This window comes from Babylonia areolata, chromosome 20 (assembly GCF_041734735.1).
Source record: "Babylonia areolata isolate BAREFJ2019XMU chromosome 20, ASM4173473v1, whole genome shotgun sequence".
NCBI lineage: Eukaryota > Metazoa > Mollusca > Gastropoda > Neogastropoda > Buccinidae > Babylonia > Babylonia areolata.
In genome coordinates this window covers 31740339-31757838 of record NC_134895.1, presented here as the reverse complement: position 1 = coordinate 31757838, position 17500 = coordinate 31740339, and the positions used below count along the sequence as shown (strand labels likewise).

Genomic DNA, 17500 nt, shown 5'->3' with positions numbered 1-17500 from the left:
TGTTGTTTTTTGGGGGTGGGGGGGGGGGGGTATCAGCATGAGCATCATTATGATCATGTTCTTCATCATGGTGATGACCGTTTTCTTCTTCTTCATGATCATCATCACCAGTATCATCATAACAGTTCATATGTGATAGTAAGCAAAAACCAAAATAAACACAATTATCATTCTAAGACACGGCACCGAAAAACCTCAAAATTATAATGGTGACTGATTTTCAGAAGATTGTTCAACTGGCTCTGGGACGTGTGAAATGCAACTCAAAGGGCAACCAGATATTGCTTCGTAATTACAGGTACACATCCAGTCTTGTCATTATCGTTCTCCGTAGCAGATGTTTGTGTATGCTGCCTTCAGGCATATTTGTTGGATCTGCTCAGCACCGCACGGTGAGTAATTGATTTGCCAATACATCAGCTGCACTTTGACGGTATGCCCAGCGACGGGAGAATCCGTAGCAATGGAGGAAGATGACGACTTCCAGTCCCTCATTGTTTGTTCTTACATACTGACTGATTTCGTCGAATTGTCACCGCATAGTCATTCAATACATCGAACAGTCTATGATTATGCTGGTGATGTGAGAACCTAACAAAGAAAAGCCAAAGAAAGAAAGAACAAGGGTGAAGAACAAGGGTGAAAGCTAACAAGCAAGAATTATAACAAAACCCCAGAGTTCTCAGCACTTTATCACTTGGTTTATCAATGTCATCAGGATTTAGTTTGTGAAAAGCAGAGCTGGTGATAAAGTAAGTGCAATTATCAAGTTCATACTAGCTTTAGACATTCTATACGTCATATCTTTTTTATGATCTGTTTATGTCTAGGTGATGTTTAAGCTGCTTATTAATAGTTTAAATCACGACTTCAAAAGTTTAATCTCCAACATGAAAGGAACGGAAAAATCTGAGGTTAAAAGCGCAGAAGAAAAAAGATGAGAGAGATGTATATACCACTCCTCTTAACCTTTTCATCCAAGTTAAAATAATGGAGGTGGGATGGTGGGAAAAAGGGGCGTTGAAAAGAAACGACAGCCATGGTGGAAGGCGCTTTGATCTTCAGGTCAGAAAGTAATAGCTTGCACTGATCCAGACGAGCTTGTATTGAATGTGGGTCTCGGAGGGAAAGAAGCCCCACGGAGACCCCTTTGAACCATTTTCTCCAGAGGCCATTGTTTGGAGTGGAAGGTTAGAAGATGTGGACGAACGCTTACGGAAGGCGTGGACAATCTCCTTCAAGCGACTGCTCTGCCCAGGCTGAAAAGGAAGCTTACCGCCTTTCAATGCGCGCGTGGTGAGGAATTCTAAATGGCGGGATGATGACATCTTTCAATATTAAACGTGTCTGTTGTTGACAAAGATAAAATCTCTTGCTGTTGATGTTGCTGCTATACCAAACCTTACAAAAACATCTACTGTCGGAATAGTTCAAAACATTTTGAAGTCAAAACGGAAAAAAGGGTGAAGACAAACCTAGGAGGAAGAAGCCAACGTTGTGCTGGATGATAGTTACTCACAGCAGACTGGCATGCAGGCAGGGACGGAAGAAAGGCGAATAATGGACATGGCAAAAACTTCGTGACACTTCTCTAAACTTTTAATGTGAATTCTTACATCTGTATATACTGTTAAGACAACTTTCAACCAAAGCCCCTGACCCTTACTGAACCGAAACACAGCGAGAAGAATGAATGAATACTAAAATAAAGCCCTTGCTTTAATGCAGGTCATGTTGAGATCAAAGGCAACACTAACCGCAAAGAAATCTCAGCAAATCTGAAACTGTCACGGGCACTTTTAACGAATAAAAACGAAAACAAAAGCAAATAAGTCTTTGACAAATTGAAAACCAAACGCACAAAACAAACAGACTCATTATGCGTTCAGAACTTTTTGTAACGTGCCCAGAATGCAAGGAACGCACTTCCAGGACTTTTGCTACTAATGTTGTAGCTGTCGTTGTTACTATTTGTTTGAGATGTTTGCTTCCGTGTTTGTTAGAAGGTACGAAAGAGCAGACCGGTTAACAATTTGGGTGCACGCAATTACCATCTTACCCGTTTCCGCATTGCGAATGGCGAATCAGACTCTTGGCGCCGTGGGTGAGACGGGCCATTAGTCTTGATCAGATATCCCTCAGTGTTGGGGTTTGCTAGACGTTAGCCCTAAACTCTTTTTTTGTCTCGCAGGGCATCCGTGATTCTGGGATTCCCATGGGGTACTCTCCATCCCCATCGCCATCCAACACCCCATCTCCATCACACTCTCCCACCACACACCCAACACCCCATCTCCATCACACTCTCCCACCATACACCCACACCACAATCCCTAATATGCCCTTTTTCGAGACTCTCTCTGTGAGTTTATTTGTCTGCCTGTCTGTTTGAGGGTATATGACTTTCCCTTTCAGTTATGGGCTTAGGTATAAATCTGAATAAACCATTTCGTATTCCTAATCGTCTTCTCTCTCTCTCTCTCTCTCTCTCTCTCTCTCTCTCTCTTAGCCTCTGTGTGCGTTTGTGTGTTTGTGTGTGTGTGTGTGTGTGTGTGTGTGTGTGTGTGTGTGTGTGTGTGTGTGTGTGTGTGTGTGTGTCTTTGCGTGTATGTGATTGTATACCTGTATTAGTTTATTTCTGTGATTGTGTGATTGTGTGTGTGTGTGTGTGCGTGTGTGTGCGCGCACGTGTTTGTGTGTGTGTGTGTGTGTGTGTGTGTGTGTGTGTGTGTGTGTGCGCGCGCGCGCGTGTTTTGTGTGTGTGTGTGTGTGTGTGTGTGTGTGTGTGTGTGTGTGTGTTCTTATGTTTCTCTCTCCCTCGGTCTCTCTTTCTTCCTTCTGCCCCCCCACCCCCCACCCGCCCCCTTTTTCTCCCATCTCTCTCAGTGTCTCTCAACCTTTCATCTTTCTCTCCGGATCATAGCATTATTACTGTCAACTGCTCGGAGAAAGTGGACGCAAAACACGTTCAGCCTTGCGAAGACAGTTCCTTCTGCCTTTTATTCCTACCGCGGCCCCCTACCCCCCACCTCCCTCCCTTCTTTGTGTTCTGTGTCTCCCTCGCGTCCACCCCCCCCCCCCCCAGACACCCCCGTTCCTCTCTCCCTCTCCTACACACACAAACACACACACAAATTACACACACACACACACACACATTCACTCACTCTCTCTCTCTCTCTCTCTCTCTCTTGTTTACGAAACCCATCAACTACAGTGATTTACAGGAAATAGCAGGCAAACATTTTCAGCCTATCAGTGAAGTCTTTTTTGTGTCACTCCCCTGGGATTTCACATTCCTTGTTTATCGCCTACCCGCCTCCCACCCCACCTTCTGTGTGTGTGTGTGTGTGTGTGTGTATGTGTGTGTGTGTGTGTGTGTGTGTGTGTGTGTGTCTGCCCCCTCCCCCCTCTCTCTCTGTCCCTCTCAGTGTGTGTGTGTCTCTCTCTGAATCTCTGTTTCCCCTCTCCCTCTGTACCCCCCTCTCTCTCTCTTAATCACTCTCTCTCTTTCTCTGTCACCCCCGTTCTCTCTGTGCCTGTCTGTCTCTCTAATATATCTATAATGATTTAAACAAAATGTCACCCGATATATTTAGTTAGTTTCTGCGGTTCAATGTGTTCGTTATTGATTAAGATTATTTCAAATGGATGACTGCAGAATACCGCCTAAAGCTTATAATATGCTGTATGATTCAGATGATGGAATGGAATTGGGTAACGAAGCTACACCACTGTGGTTTGTTGGAATATATGTTTGGGTTTTCTTATTCAGCATTCAGTCGTTTATTGGTGTTTTCCGCCAACGGCTGATTGACTGCATATTGCAGAAATGGTCTGGTCATATCCAAAATAGTGAAAGAATCACACTTTTTTTTATAGGGATTTCTGCAACGTCCCAGACTTGAAACCATACCTGCTGCTTAATATGTTTAGACACTTGAAGTATATAACGACAATATTCAGATCATGTACTTCTGAATTAGCGATCCATTGTTACAGATACAGAACATGTAGTGATTTGTCCATTATGCACAGATTCGACAGAAAATGGGTGCACTTTGTTTTTTTGTTGTCCATTTCTAAGAAATATTCAAGAAACATTTGCGAAGCCAAAATATTACAGACAATCAAATCTGTTTAAATTGAATCTATTAAGGTTTTCAGCCTCTTCTGAAATTGTAACAATAATTTCTTTATTTTATATGAAGCTGTCAAAGTCCGAGAAACCACTTCGTCACGAGAATATTGATTTTTCTGCATTCTGTCTCGTAGCGAAGGTTAGTTTACGTTTGGGACTGATGTTATATTATAAGATATGTTGCAACATGATGTTTTCATTATATTATGTTCACATACCCTTTCATAAGGGGCCTTGGCCTATATATAAATTAATCATCTGGGATCTTGATCCACTTATATCAATCAAATACCGCAAATGATGCTCGAATTTATGGAGCACTACATGCAAAACATTTTCAGGTTATCAAGTACGACTGTTTTACATTACTTCGTGAAATTCAGTGGACCTCTCTGCTCCCTCTTTACTCTCTGTCTCTGCCTCTCTCTCTCTCTCTCTGTGTGCATGATACAATGCGTGCGTGCGTGTGTGTGTGTGTGTCTGTTTGTCTGTCTGAGTCACAAACTTCTTTTTCTGGGGTGAAAAGACAGCAGCCGGAAAAAAGTTACAGCCTGATAATACAGACAATATTTCTCCTCTCTCTCTCCCGCCCCCCCTCGATCTCTGCCCCAATACCCTTTTTCTGCACCCCTCCCCATCTCTTTCTCAGTGATATACTTCTCATCTTCTTGAATCAGATGACACTCACACGGGAGCTTTTTGTTGACGAAGACCTTTTTCTTGACGTTTTGCCCGCTACCAACTTTTCTCTTACTCTCTGACACTCTGTTTTTATGTTTCTCTCTTTGTTTCCTTTGTTGTTTCTGCCCCTGTCTCCCTCCCTCCGCTTCATCTCTCTCTCTCTCATATATATATATATATATGCCATTATCTAAATCTAAGATTCTCTCTAAACGTGTGTCTTCTGACTTGTTTCTGTTTCATCAGCTTCTGCCTGTCGCCCTGAACCTATTCTCACTTCTCTCTGTCCTACTCTATGTGTGTGTGTGTGTGTGTGTGTGTGTGTGTGTGTGTGTGTGTGTGTGTGTGTGTGTGTGTGTGTGTGTGTGTGTGTGTGTGTGTGTGTGTAGCTGTGTGTGTGTGTGAGTGTGTGCGTGTGCGTGCGTGTGTGTGTGTGTGTGTGTGTGTGTGTGTGTGTGTGTGTGTGTGTGTGTGTGTGTGTGCGTGTATGTGTGTGTGTGTGTGTGTGTGTGTGTGTGTGTGTGCGTGTGTAGCTGTGTGTGTGTGTGTGTTCCTTTCTGTGCGGAACATACACTTGTCAGTAAGCAAATAATGTCGAATTACACGAAAAACAAAGCTGACGAAATCACTCTTGCCATGAAGCTTATTGTCCGATGACATAAAAGTGTGAAAGTGCTTTTTTCGTTTAACTCTCTCTCTCTCTCTCTCTCTCTTTCTCAAACTCGCTCGCTTTCGCTCTCCACCACCCATCCCTCCCGAATAAAGCATTCAGTTCTCTCTCACCCTCCTCCCTCCCCCCCCCTCTCTCTCTCTCTCTGTCTCTCTCAGTTCAAGCTTACTCTATCTCTCTGTGTCTCTGTGTCTCTCTCTCACTCTGTCTCTCCGTCTCTCTTCCCCCATCCCTCTCTTATGCCCATCAGCTGCTGGGATTTATAGGACGTCACCAGCAAATGTTTTTTGGCCTCTCAATGAAGACCTTTCCCCTGAAGACATTTTTAGCCTGTCAGTTAAAACCCTCATCGCTGTTCCTCCGTCCTGGCTCCCACCCTCCCCCCTCTACCGCAACCTCCCTCCCTCCACGACCCTCCCCCCCCCCCTCTCTCTCTCTCTCTCTTCCTCTCCTTGAACTTTCTCTTTGGAAAGAGACGCAAGCGCAAAATAACTCATGAGAAAGATTGAGACAGAGAGACAGAGAGAGAGAGAGCGAAAGAGAGGGGGATATAGAGAGATTAGAGAATGAGAGAGCGGCAGAGACAGAAGTAGAGAAAGAGAGAAAGAGAGTGAAAGAGAGAGATAAAGGAACAGAAGGGATGGAGAAAGAGAGGGAGAGAGACAGAGACGGAGAAAAAAAAGAGAGAAAGAGAAGGAGGAGAGATACGGATTGACAGAGAGAGGTAACAAAAAATAAAGAATGAAAGAGAGAGAAAGAGACAGAAGGACAATGAGACAGACAGCAGAGAGAAAGAGACAGAAGGACAATGAGACAGACAGCAGAGAGAAAGAGACAGAAGGACAATGAGACAGACAGCAGAGAGAAAGCGACAGAAGGAGAATGAGACAGACAGCAGAGAGAGAGAGACAGAAGGACAATGAGACAGACAGCAGAGAGAAAGAGACAGAAGGACAATGAGACAGACAGCAGTGAGAAAGCGACAGAAGGAGAAGGAGACAGACAGCAGAGAGAAAGAGACAGAAGGACAATGAGACAGACAGCAGAGAGAAAGAGACAGAAGGACAATGAGACAGACAGCAGAGAGAAAGAGACAGAAGGAGAAGGAGACAGACAGCAGAGAGAAAGAGACAGAAGGACAATGAGACAGACAGCAGAGAGAAAGCGACAGAAGGAGAAGGAGACAGACAGCAGAGAGAAAGAGACAGAAGGAGAAGGAGACAGACAGCAGAGAGAAAGAGACAGAAGGACAATGAGACAGACAGCAGAGAGAGAGAGACAGAAGGAGAATGAGACAGACAGCAGAGAGAGAGAGACAGAAGGACAATGAGACAGACAGCAGAGAGAAAGAGACAGAAGGACAATGAGACAGACAGCAGAGAGAAAGAGACAGAAGGAGAATGAGACAGACAGCAGAGAGAGAGAGACAGAAGGACAATGAGACAGACAGCAGAGAGAAAGAGACAGAAGGACAATGAGACAGACAGCAGAGAGAGAGAGACAGAAGGACAATGAGACAGACAGCAGAGAGAAAGAGACAGAAGGAGAATGAGACAGGCAGCAGATAGAAGGCGGACAGACAGACAGACAGGACAATGAGACAGACAGCAGAGAGAAAGAGACAGAAGGACAATGAGACAGACAGCAGAGAGAGAGAGACAGAAGGACAATGAGACAGACAGCAGAGAGAAAGAGACAGAAGGAGAATGAGACAGGCAGCAAGATAGAAAGGCGGACAGTCAGACAGACAGACATACATGGTTTGACAGGCAGAGTACGGATCGATATATAGATAGGTAGAGAGACAGAAGAATACATAGACAGATACATACATACATATGTACATACATACAGGTAGGTAGACAGATAGACAGACAGACAGACAGACACACAGACAGACAAATGATGCACTTGTCAACAAATACAGACAGACAGACAGACACAGACAGATAGATAGACAGACAGACAGAAAGAAAGAAAGCAAAACAACAGACAGAAAAAAACAGATAAAAAGAAAGAAGGGTGAGAAAGAGAAATCCAAACACGCATACATGTGAAGAGAAGTAAGACTGAAAACACACTGTCACCACATCACGATACCTCTCCCGATGTTCAGCACGTCGCTCAACTGGTCAAACATGTGGCCCACCCTCAAGTATCCCTGCCGCATGGCCACGAAGAGATGGAAGGAATCTAGCAGTGACTCGGACTCCTCCTCTTTCTCCTCCTCCCCCTCCTCCTCGCCATGATCCGCCACATCCTGATACACCAGCACTCCGTTGGCCTGCAGAGTGCGGAAGCTCAGCTGCAGCCGGAAGATGTGGCTGTCTGTCAGTGGCGGGGAGAAAGTGATGTGAGATACCCCAGGATCACTGAACGTCCAGGATGAGGGGGTACCACCACCACCACCACCACCACCACCATCTTCGGAAGCTGCCGATGTTGTCTGTGCTTTGGCAAGGTTTGAACTCCAGAAGGGAGACAGAACCAACAGCGAGAGGAGGAGGAGGAGCAGGAGACACTTGTTGTTGCCCATTGCGGAGAGACGGCGACAGTGAGGGGGGTGTGTCATTGTCAGAGCATTGTTGTCGTCACGATGCACGTGGCCTTCGCTTGTCTGTTTGGCGGGGTTAGGACTGGGGGGTTGGGGTGTGAGTCGTCGGCAGGTTTGCGTGAGTGGAATCCTCGGCAGATTGGTGTGGGTATTTTTTTTCCCCTGACCTGGGCTTCACTTCTTCACCTGAAAACATATCGAAAAATTATTCTTTGAGTGAACTGTAAACGGTGGTGTGTGTCGTGAAACATTATGTTGATAGCACATTATTTCATTCCAAACAGAAAGTCTTCCGATGCTTTGGTTATAAGCGAGGTGGTTCCAGATTTAACGGGTTTAGGGAAATCTCTCTCTCTCTCTCTCTCTCTCTCTCTCTCTCTCTCTCTCTCTCTCTCCTGTGTGTGTGTGTGTGTGTGTGTGTGTGTGTGTGTGTGTGTGTGTGTGTGTGTGTGTGCAGACCCATTTTTTTCGTGCACTCAACATATATAAACGAAAACTATCATGCTTCTAGCACGTGTGTAAAATCCATTAGCGAATCAGTCGTATTACAGTTATGACGAGCTCTTAAGAACAATTCAGATAAAAATATAAATAAGAACAATTCAAATGAAATATAGAAACAAGAACAATTTAGATAAGGTATAGGAATAAGAACAATTCACATAAGGTATAGGAATAAGAACAATTCAGATAAAATGTAGGAATAAGAACAATTCTGATAAAATATATGAATAAAGTGAAAATATGATCAATACAAAAATGAAACGTCTTTCGTGATCGTGTGTCACTTGGGAAACTAGAAGAAATGTAATTATGAGCGATTGTGTCAGAAAATGTAATACAAAACATGGTTTGCCTCGTCGTGTATAAAAAGCAACGAAAGAACATAATAACGAGCTAACGAGCGAAAGAAAACCAGGTCAGTAATTTGGGGAGAGTGTAACAGGATTGAAACTAGTGAAATTCTTGTACTTGCTTCTTTTTAGTTGCATTTTCTGTTTCGGAGTTGCTTGTTTCAATTTTCGTCTCAGAGTCACATATCATTTATTGCCATGTATTTACGACACTGTCCTGCAATCCCTTTAGCAGCAGCGGTGGACAAAAAAATCAGATCCCCTTCATTACGACAAGACAACCAAAGAATAGTTGAAATATAACCCCAGGTTTTGTTTCTTTTGTCCTTTCGGGGATGAAGCAAAGCAAAGCAATTGATTAATTTCAAACAGCACACAATTCCACTTTTGTTTTCTTTGCATTGTTTTTACACAATTTCCATTCCAGCCCCCCTTTCCCAAACCAGCCCAAGCCATCAACGTCGTCACAGCGGAAGTGTGAAGACAGTGGCGTAATTAACGATCGATACCCGTTTGTTGTCCAGGCAGAGGATAGAAAGAAGTTGGTAACTTGACACGACAAGAAAATGACATGTTTATTTCAGGAAAAAACAACAACGAACAACTATGACATACACAACAATGTTACACATTCCATTTACTAATATAAAATATTAAAAGACATTTGGCAATGTGCTAACAATTATATTACAATAGCTATGACAACTGGTCCGCTGAGGAATACGTTTAGAGAAAAAAACAACAAAGCAAAAAAAATGTGCGTCTAGTAAGCAATACATCCAACATACAGAGTTGTATATTGTTTGTATACATGCGAGCTGTGAATTGCTTTTTCTCTATGACATATTCGGGAATAAAGAAAGACAAATGTGTCAACAGAACATCACACAATTGTCCGACTCAGCAACCAGCCATACGTATGTCTTCAAAACATGGTAAGAAAAACAAAACATATTGAAACATGAATACTGTACTCCTTACTTGAGTACAGTCATTCGTGGCATTTTGTTCCTGAAATGAAAACAGTTTCCATATTGTAAGAAAAGTTTACTGTTGATTGAATGCAGTTATTTTTCTATCGAACCAACAGTAACGATTTCTTAAGCATATTTTGAAACTAGTGAGACAGAAAGGACAAAGATATAGATCGATGAACAGACAGGACAAAGAGACAGATGGACAGACAGACACACAGACAGAAATCAGATCGATAAAGAGAGAGAGAGAGACTGCTGGACAGATAGGCCAACAAAGACACAAAGAGACAGTGAGATGCGGATTACAGCAAGAGAAGGACGACAGAAATATTTCTGCCGCTAACAGTGATGAGCCTTTAATCCCACAGAGACGAACGGAACACGCTCACCATCTTTGGAAACAGTGACCACAACACATGGATAATGCTCTGAACAAAACCCTTCACATTCCTGAGCTGTGTACGTAGTCAGCAAAACCTTCAGAGCCAGATCCTTTGTATTGTGTGTGTGTGTGTGTGTGTGTGTGTGTGTGTGTGTGTGTGTGTGTGTGTGTGTGTATTGGTGGGTGAGTTTATTTTTTCTATTCGGACAGGCACAATTCACAGAATCAGACCCTTCATATTCTGCGCGCGTGTGTGTGTGTGTGTGTGTGTGTGTGTGTGTTCAGACAGGCATAATCATCAGAACCAGAGGCATATACTTAAATCCATGTTTGTAGTTAGACAGGCATAGTCTTCAGATCCAGACAATCATAGTCGTTTTTTTTTAGTTTGTACTTAGACAGGCATAGTCCTCAGAATCAGACCCTGCATATTTTCGAGTTGTTTCCTGCAGTTACAAAGGTTGAACTATGATCCTCGGAACCAGAAACCCACCCACACACAGATCTCCGCGAAACATAACACCAGTGTAACACTCATCCTTGAGCAGGCACACAGAATGCATAAATATAAGAAACGTTTGGGTAACGATGGATGTGGGAGAGGGGTGGGGGGCAGCGTACATTATTTGAACCCAAGAGCTAACCGCAGATTCTATTGATCCTTTCAAACAAGGCACGTGGGTGGAATATATCAAAGAGGGAAAAAAACCTGCAAGTAAGAAGTCTGGTGGAATGTGGAATAACGCTGAGTTTCAGGGCGAAACAACATTCCTTTTTTTACCGGGTTTGTGGGGTCGAAAACCTTCGCCATCATCAAATTAAGTACACCCTAGTCCATTTCTTTTCTCATATAGTCAGGTTTACATCCATACGTCTTCTTTATATTGTATACTTATTTTTCACAAATTTCTTCACACCAATGAAACCATGAATTATCAAAGTACTTCCCGCATTGGGCTGACACTCTACATTCGTTTTCATTCGTAGGAAGTGTAAACTAAATAACTGAATTATCAAACGTGAACAAGTCAGACTGTCTCTCTGCGTGAGCGCGCTCGCGCGTGCATGTGAGTGTCAACTTTATCTACTTGTCTGGATGCCCACAACCATACAAATCAGGCAAGACAGCGGGGGAGTCTCGACACTGGGCCACTCCAGACTGTTACAGTTCAAAGGCAGCGAGCCATGCGCGCGACACATCCATCTGTCTGCCTACCCACCACTGCTGTCGTTGACTGACGGAAACACTTTCTCCTGACACAGCGTCAAAGTCTGTGCTGCGCTAAGAACTGGCTGTGCTGCTCGTGAGCAGAGTGCGTTTTGATCAGTCCGTGTTGCTTTCACACACACACACACACACACACACAGAGAAAGAGACTAACCAGTAAACCAGTCAAAAACAAACACAATTTCCTCCCCCAAAAAATCCTGGATACACAAGTGCGCATTTGCGAAATTAAGACCTTCAAATCGACACATGCATCAAATATATACTTTATTGTCAATTTTTAACCAAAATGGTGGAGCAGCATTTAAAATGCATCAGTTACTTGGATCCATCCATCAGAAGTAACAGCTGAAATTAATCTGTCAAAACGTACGGAAAAGAGAATTCAACCCCTTGAAAAATGCACCACTCAAATTTAGTTATCTCCACTGGTGCAGAGTATTTTTCACACACTCCCTCGGGTCAGCAAATCAGATCAATGTCAACTGAAAAGCAAGAAGGTTGAGACACATGAGAACGTCCTGGTTTCTTTCAATCCAGTCTTGCTTTGTTTCAATCGAATCCCCTTCTACTGTGGATCCCCCAAAACTCAATTTTTAAACATCGATGAATTTATTGCATATGCATTGAGACACAACCATAGTTCGCAATTTTTTACAAGTTACAATGATGGTTATGCCACACAGGACATACTCTTCAAATCTTTGCCTCCATTATCATCTGTTTTCAAAGTAGGCTTGACCACACACACACACAAACACACACACGCACACACACATATCACAACCACCACCACCACCATACCACACACACACACACACACACACACAGAGAGAAAGAGAGGGAGAGGGGAGAGAGTAAAACCTAATGTAACTGAACTCTGAAGGGTGAGCTGGCACAAAAGTGGACCAATGACTATCAGCTGTGAGACTTTTGTTGTCAGTCAGATTTACGAAGAGCAGAACACAGCGGACGTTCTGTTACTGTGTTGGACTTGGCGAGGAAGCGGCTTGGGGACAGTGCAACAAACCTTTCTCTCTGTGTCTCTGTGTGCACGTGTTCGCGTGCGCGCGCGCGTGTGAGTGTATGTGTGAGTGCGCACGTGTGTGTGTCTTGTGTGCGTGTGCGCACACATTTGTGTGTGTGTGTGTGTGTGTGTGTGGCTGTGTGAACCTGTATGTGTGTGCATGCATGGGTGCATGTGCGTCCGTGCATATTTGGGTCTGTATGTGTGCGTGTGCTTGTGCGATTGGGTGGGTGGGGATGGAGTCGGGGTGGTGTGAATACTCGCATATGTAGCCTATATATATATATATATATATATATATATATATGTGTGTGTGTGTGTGTGTGTGTGTGTGTGTGTGTGTGTGCTTGATGAAGAGCTGGCGATTGTTCCACACATAATGATCACAAATGTATGTATTGGTACTGACTTGCAGACACTGGATAATGGCATTGCCAGTTCACTCTTTGTCACTTGTTGGCTGCCTCGGAATGGCACTCCCTCTGTCTCTCTTTCTTTCTCTCTGTCTTTCTGTCTCTGTCCCTGTCTGTCTGTCTGTCTGTCTCTCTCTCTTACTAACACACACGCGCTCACTCCATCACTCCTTTGCTCTCCCACCCCCGTCCCCTCACTTGTACATGAATAAATGAAATTCTGATGATAATACGGAAAGAGAACAGCAGCATAAAAAAAGCGTCACGCTGACAGAAATCTGTTTACCTGCTTTCTCGGGATCTGAGTTGTATTTGATGTTTGGAGGGGGGCGGGAGACGGAGGAGGGGGAAGGGAGGACGGGGTGTGTGTGTGTGTGTGTGTGTGTGTGTGTGATGATTTTCACGATCGCAAAACACCGTTTATTGCAGCGCATCTACGGTTCGGTGGATCGGTGCACTTAACGTTCCACCATCCCTCCCCCACCCAATCCAATGAGACAAATGAGGTTTCTGTCTGTATCAGCATCAGCAAGGAGCAGAACAAAGCTGAATCAGGACCCACGTTCTTCCTGTCAGAGGTGACAGTGACAGGTAAGTGGAAGCGTCTGGTTTATTCCACACAGCACATAATCCCACCACTTTTTTCCCCCCGTTTTTTTACTTTTCTTCAACTGCAGCGTGGCTACAGAATTTCCATCCTAGCCCCCACCCCTACCCATATTCCCTGCCGCTAAAAGCAGCCAAGCCACCCACATCTCCACAGCGGAAGTGAGAAGACAAAGATGCACTTAACGATCGATATCCACGCGATGGAAAGGTTTTGTTGTGCTGGTCATTGATCACAGATACCTGTGTCACCCATTATCACGCAGTGCTCTGACACGTCGTCCAGTTAATCGTACACACCTTGGTGGCTTCAGAAACTAGCCACATCGTGCTCACGAGCTTCTCCTTTTTTTCAGCAGTAACTTTATTCTTTAATTCATGGTAGGTGGGTGTTTTTTTTTATTCTAAAGTGAAAACAATTTCAGAACATGCTACTATTGATACACAATAAATTTAAAGCTACGTACATGTTCAACACAGTGCTAACGTTTCAAAATATGAGACAGAAAGAATAATTGGTGGGCAGACAGAAAGATAGAAAAGATAAAGAGGTGCATAGGCACAGACAGACAGACAGACAGATAGATAGATAGACAGATAGGTAGGTAGGTAGGCGGGTATGTAGGTGGGAGATAGGCAACTGCATTCACGAAAGCATTCAAAACATACCTGTGGAAATAAATCACCTATGCAAGGTACATCCCTGAACACAGCAACCTAGAAATGGTATGAACAGGCACACACAGACAGCATCAAAGCCACTGCCAGGGCTGGAAGCCGTGTGTTATTTGAACCCTGGCACACAGACCATGGATTCCATTGATCCTTTCAAACAAGGTACGCGACAGAAAGAGGTGAATCAATGAAGGAGAAAATACCCACAAGACGAGATATTAATCATGGAGCTGGACAGTGAGGAATATGGATTCTGGCAGCACGTTAAGGAAAGATTTCCAATACAAACCACATGGATTCTGGCAGCACGTTAAGGAAAGATTTCCAATACAAACCAACATGTTTTTCTGTGGAGTTGTGAGAGGGAGAAGACAGCCATTGTCATTATCAAATTACCTACAATGTATATAAATCACAAGTTCTACTCTATACGTCTTTCACGAAGTGTCAGATCTAAAGCAGTATGCCTTTTCCAAATGTTTTGAATTATTTTGAATGTATGCATTCATACTGTTCTGCTGTTGGTGGTGTTTTTTTCTGTTTGTTTGTCTGTTTGTTTGTTTGTTTTGTCGTTTTGTTTTGTTTGTTTGTTGTTTGTTTTATTGCCGGGTGGGGGTGGGGTGGGGGGGGGGGTAATATTCAAGCATGCTTTGTTGTGAACGTTCGTGATACAAGTTGATAATTCTGAGTAAGCTATGAGCTTCCCACTTTGTTGTTGTTCCATCCAAAGCATTGTTTAAGTGTTGAAGTGTGTGTGTTTGTGTGTGTGTGTGTGTGTGGGGGGGGGGGGGGTGAACGAATAAACTCACGTTCAAACGAAAACCCCAACTATCAAGTGACATTCTGCGTCCATTTTCATTCACAGGAAATGTAAACTGAACAACTGGATTTTCAACCATGAAAAAGATGGTCTATACACGTGCGCGCTCGCGCGTACATGTGAACACCAGCTTTACCTACTTGTCCGGATGCCCACAACCATACAAATCAGGCAAGACAGCGGGGGAGTCTCGACACTGGGCCACTCCAGACTGTTACAGTTCAAAGGCAGCGAGCCATGCGCGCGACACATCCATCTGTCTGCCTACCCACCACTGCTGTCGCCGAATAAGGGAAGCTCTTTCTCACACACACACACACACACACACACGCACAACGCGTAAGCACAGAAATACACACACAAAAAGTCAAAGAACCAACCAAACAAAAAATACAACTATGCACGCATTCACCAAGTTCAAGCTGCCGGACGTATCACGTTTAGGCCAATGTATCAAATTCGAATTCATAGCTGCATTTAACTTCAGGACGGTCAAAAATGTTTGAGTGGCTACTGAATGCATCAATTACTTGGATCAATCCTGATACACGAGGTAAAAGCTGAAATTGATCAATCAAGTTTCGGGAAAAGAGAACTCAAACTTTCAGAAACAGATTTCCCACTAAAACTTAGTTACCTCCATTGAAGCACATCACTTTTAAAGCACCCCCTCCAGTCACCAAGTCCGATTGACGGTCACTTAAAAACAAGCTGTTCAGGTCATAACAGAGCGCTCTGCTTTGTTTCAACCCTATTACTCTATCCACTGAAATCGTATCCGCATCGGGATAAAACCATGGTTTGATAAATATCCCCACTATCCCCTTCCTCCTTCAAACAAATTACAACAGGGCCTTCAAGACTCACTTGTGATACACTTTAAAAAAAAAATCCAAGTTTTTATGTATTGAGTATAATGCATTTACTGTTATATTTATATTTTTTGTATTCTCTAAACTTGGCACTTTGATCTGATATTCGACCCAACAAAGGATCTGTCATTATTATCATTTTTTGTTCAAACAGGAACTTCTTTTGCTAAGCATGGAAGTTTTATTTATTGCAAACGTTTTGGTGTAGATAGCAGAACAAGGGAAATTGCTCTGCTGGGGAACTTAGTTTGCTTTAAACTGATCTTTCTCATCTTAAACATTACATTTTGAAATTATACTCAATACATAAAACGCTTGGATTTAAAAAAAAAAGAAAAAAAAAGTGCATCACAAGTGAGTCTTGAAGGCCTTGCCTCTCTTGTTTCAAAATGTAATGTTTAAGATGAGAAAGATCAGTTTAAAGCAAATTAACTCCACTAGCATTACAGAGTAATTTCCCTTTTTTACTATCTGCACCAAAACGTTTGCAAAATAAATAAAAATTCCATGCTTAGCAAAAGAAGTTCCTGTTTGAACAAAAAATGATAATAATGACTGCTCTAGCTGTTGGCTCAGAATATCAGATGAAAGTGCCAAGTTTAGAGAATACAAAAAATATAAATATAACAGTAAATGCAGTTTGCATATAATTAGGCTTCATTCTTTATTTTTTTTGTGCCAATCCCAGAAGCGCAATATTGTTTTAAACAAGATGACTGGAAAGAACTGGATTTTTCCTATTTTTATGCCAAATTTGGTGTCAACTGACAAAGTAGTTGCAGAGAAAATGTCAATGTTAAAGTTTACCACGGACACACAGACACACACACACAGACACACACACACACACACACACACACACACACACACACACACACACACACAGACAACCGAACACCGGGTTAAAACATAGACTCACTTTGTTTACACAAGTGAGTCAAAAATGAGTAAAAGCTGATCTTGCATGCAACAACGTTTGGGGGAATAAACTTACTTTGCTGATCTGCAAATCTGACAGACAGACAGACAGACAGGCAAACTCATGTTCTTTCCAAGTCCAAGAAAGTCACAGATCATACACACGCAAGCTTTGAAAGTCTCCACAGTGCCTTTCGAAGTCTTCCTTCCAACAGAAGCAACAAGTTGGTGCAGAGTACTATACTGTATTGTATTGTATTGTATTGCAATGTATTGTGTTGTATTGTATTGCACTGTATTGTTTGTATTGCATTGTATTGTACTGTATTGCATTGTACTGTATTGTGTTGTATTGTATTGTACTGTATTGCATTGTATTGTACTGTATTGTATTGTATTGCACAGTGTTGTATTGTATTGCATTGCACTGTACTGTATTGTATTGTATTGCACTGTATTACGCTTTGTTACAACATATTTCTTTGTATGCTATTCAGGCTTCTTCCCTCTTCAACGAAAGCACGTAGCCACAGTGCAGCGCCACCCATATATGCTTTTTTTCTATACTTTTTCATGTCCACAAGTATATTTGTTTTACACACACAAACACAAAGAGGCATTTCTTCGGAAGTTTTCCAGGCAGGGACTACCTTTTGTTGTCGTGGGTTCTATTACATGTGCT

At 43.0% G+C, this 17500-nt stretch overlaps 1 protein-coding gene across 7 annotated transcripts in view; it reads right to left on the bottom strand.

Moving 5' to 3' along the window:
* The window catches only part of LOC143295404 (axotactin-like), a 348925-nt gene that overhangs the window by 296400 nt on the left and 35025 nt on the right, over window positions 1-17500 (bottom strand). For all 7 annotated transcript variants that reach the window (XM_076607083.1, XM_076607080.1, XM_076607084.1 and 4 more), the window contains exon 2: window positions 7593-8232. In XM_076607083.1, the coding sequence (XP_076463198.1) occupies window positions 7593-8064 (472 nt within the window). In that variant the 5' untranslated portion in view covers window positions 8065-8232. The remainder of the gene's footprint in view (window positions 1-7592; window positions 8233-17500) is intronic.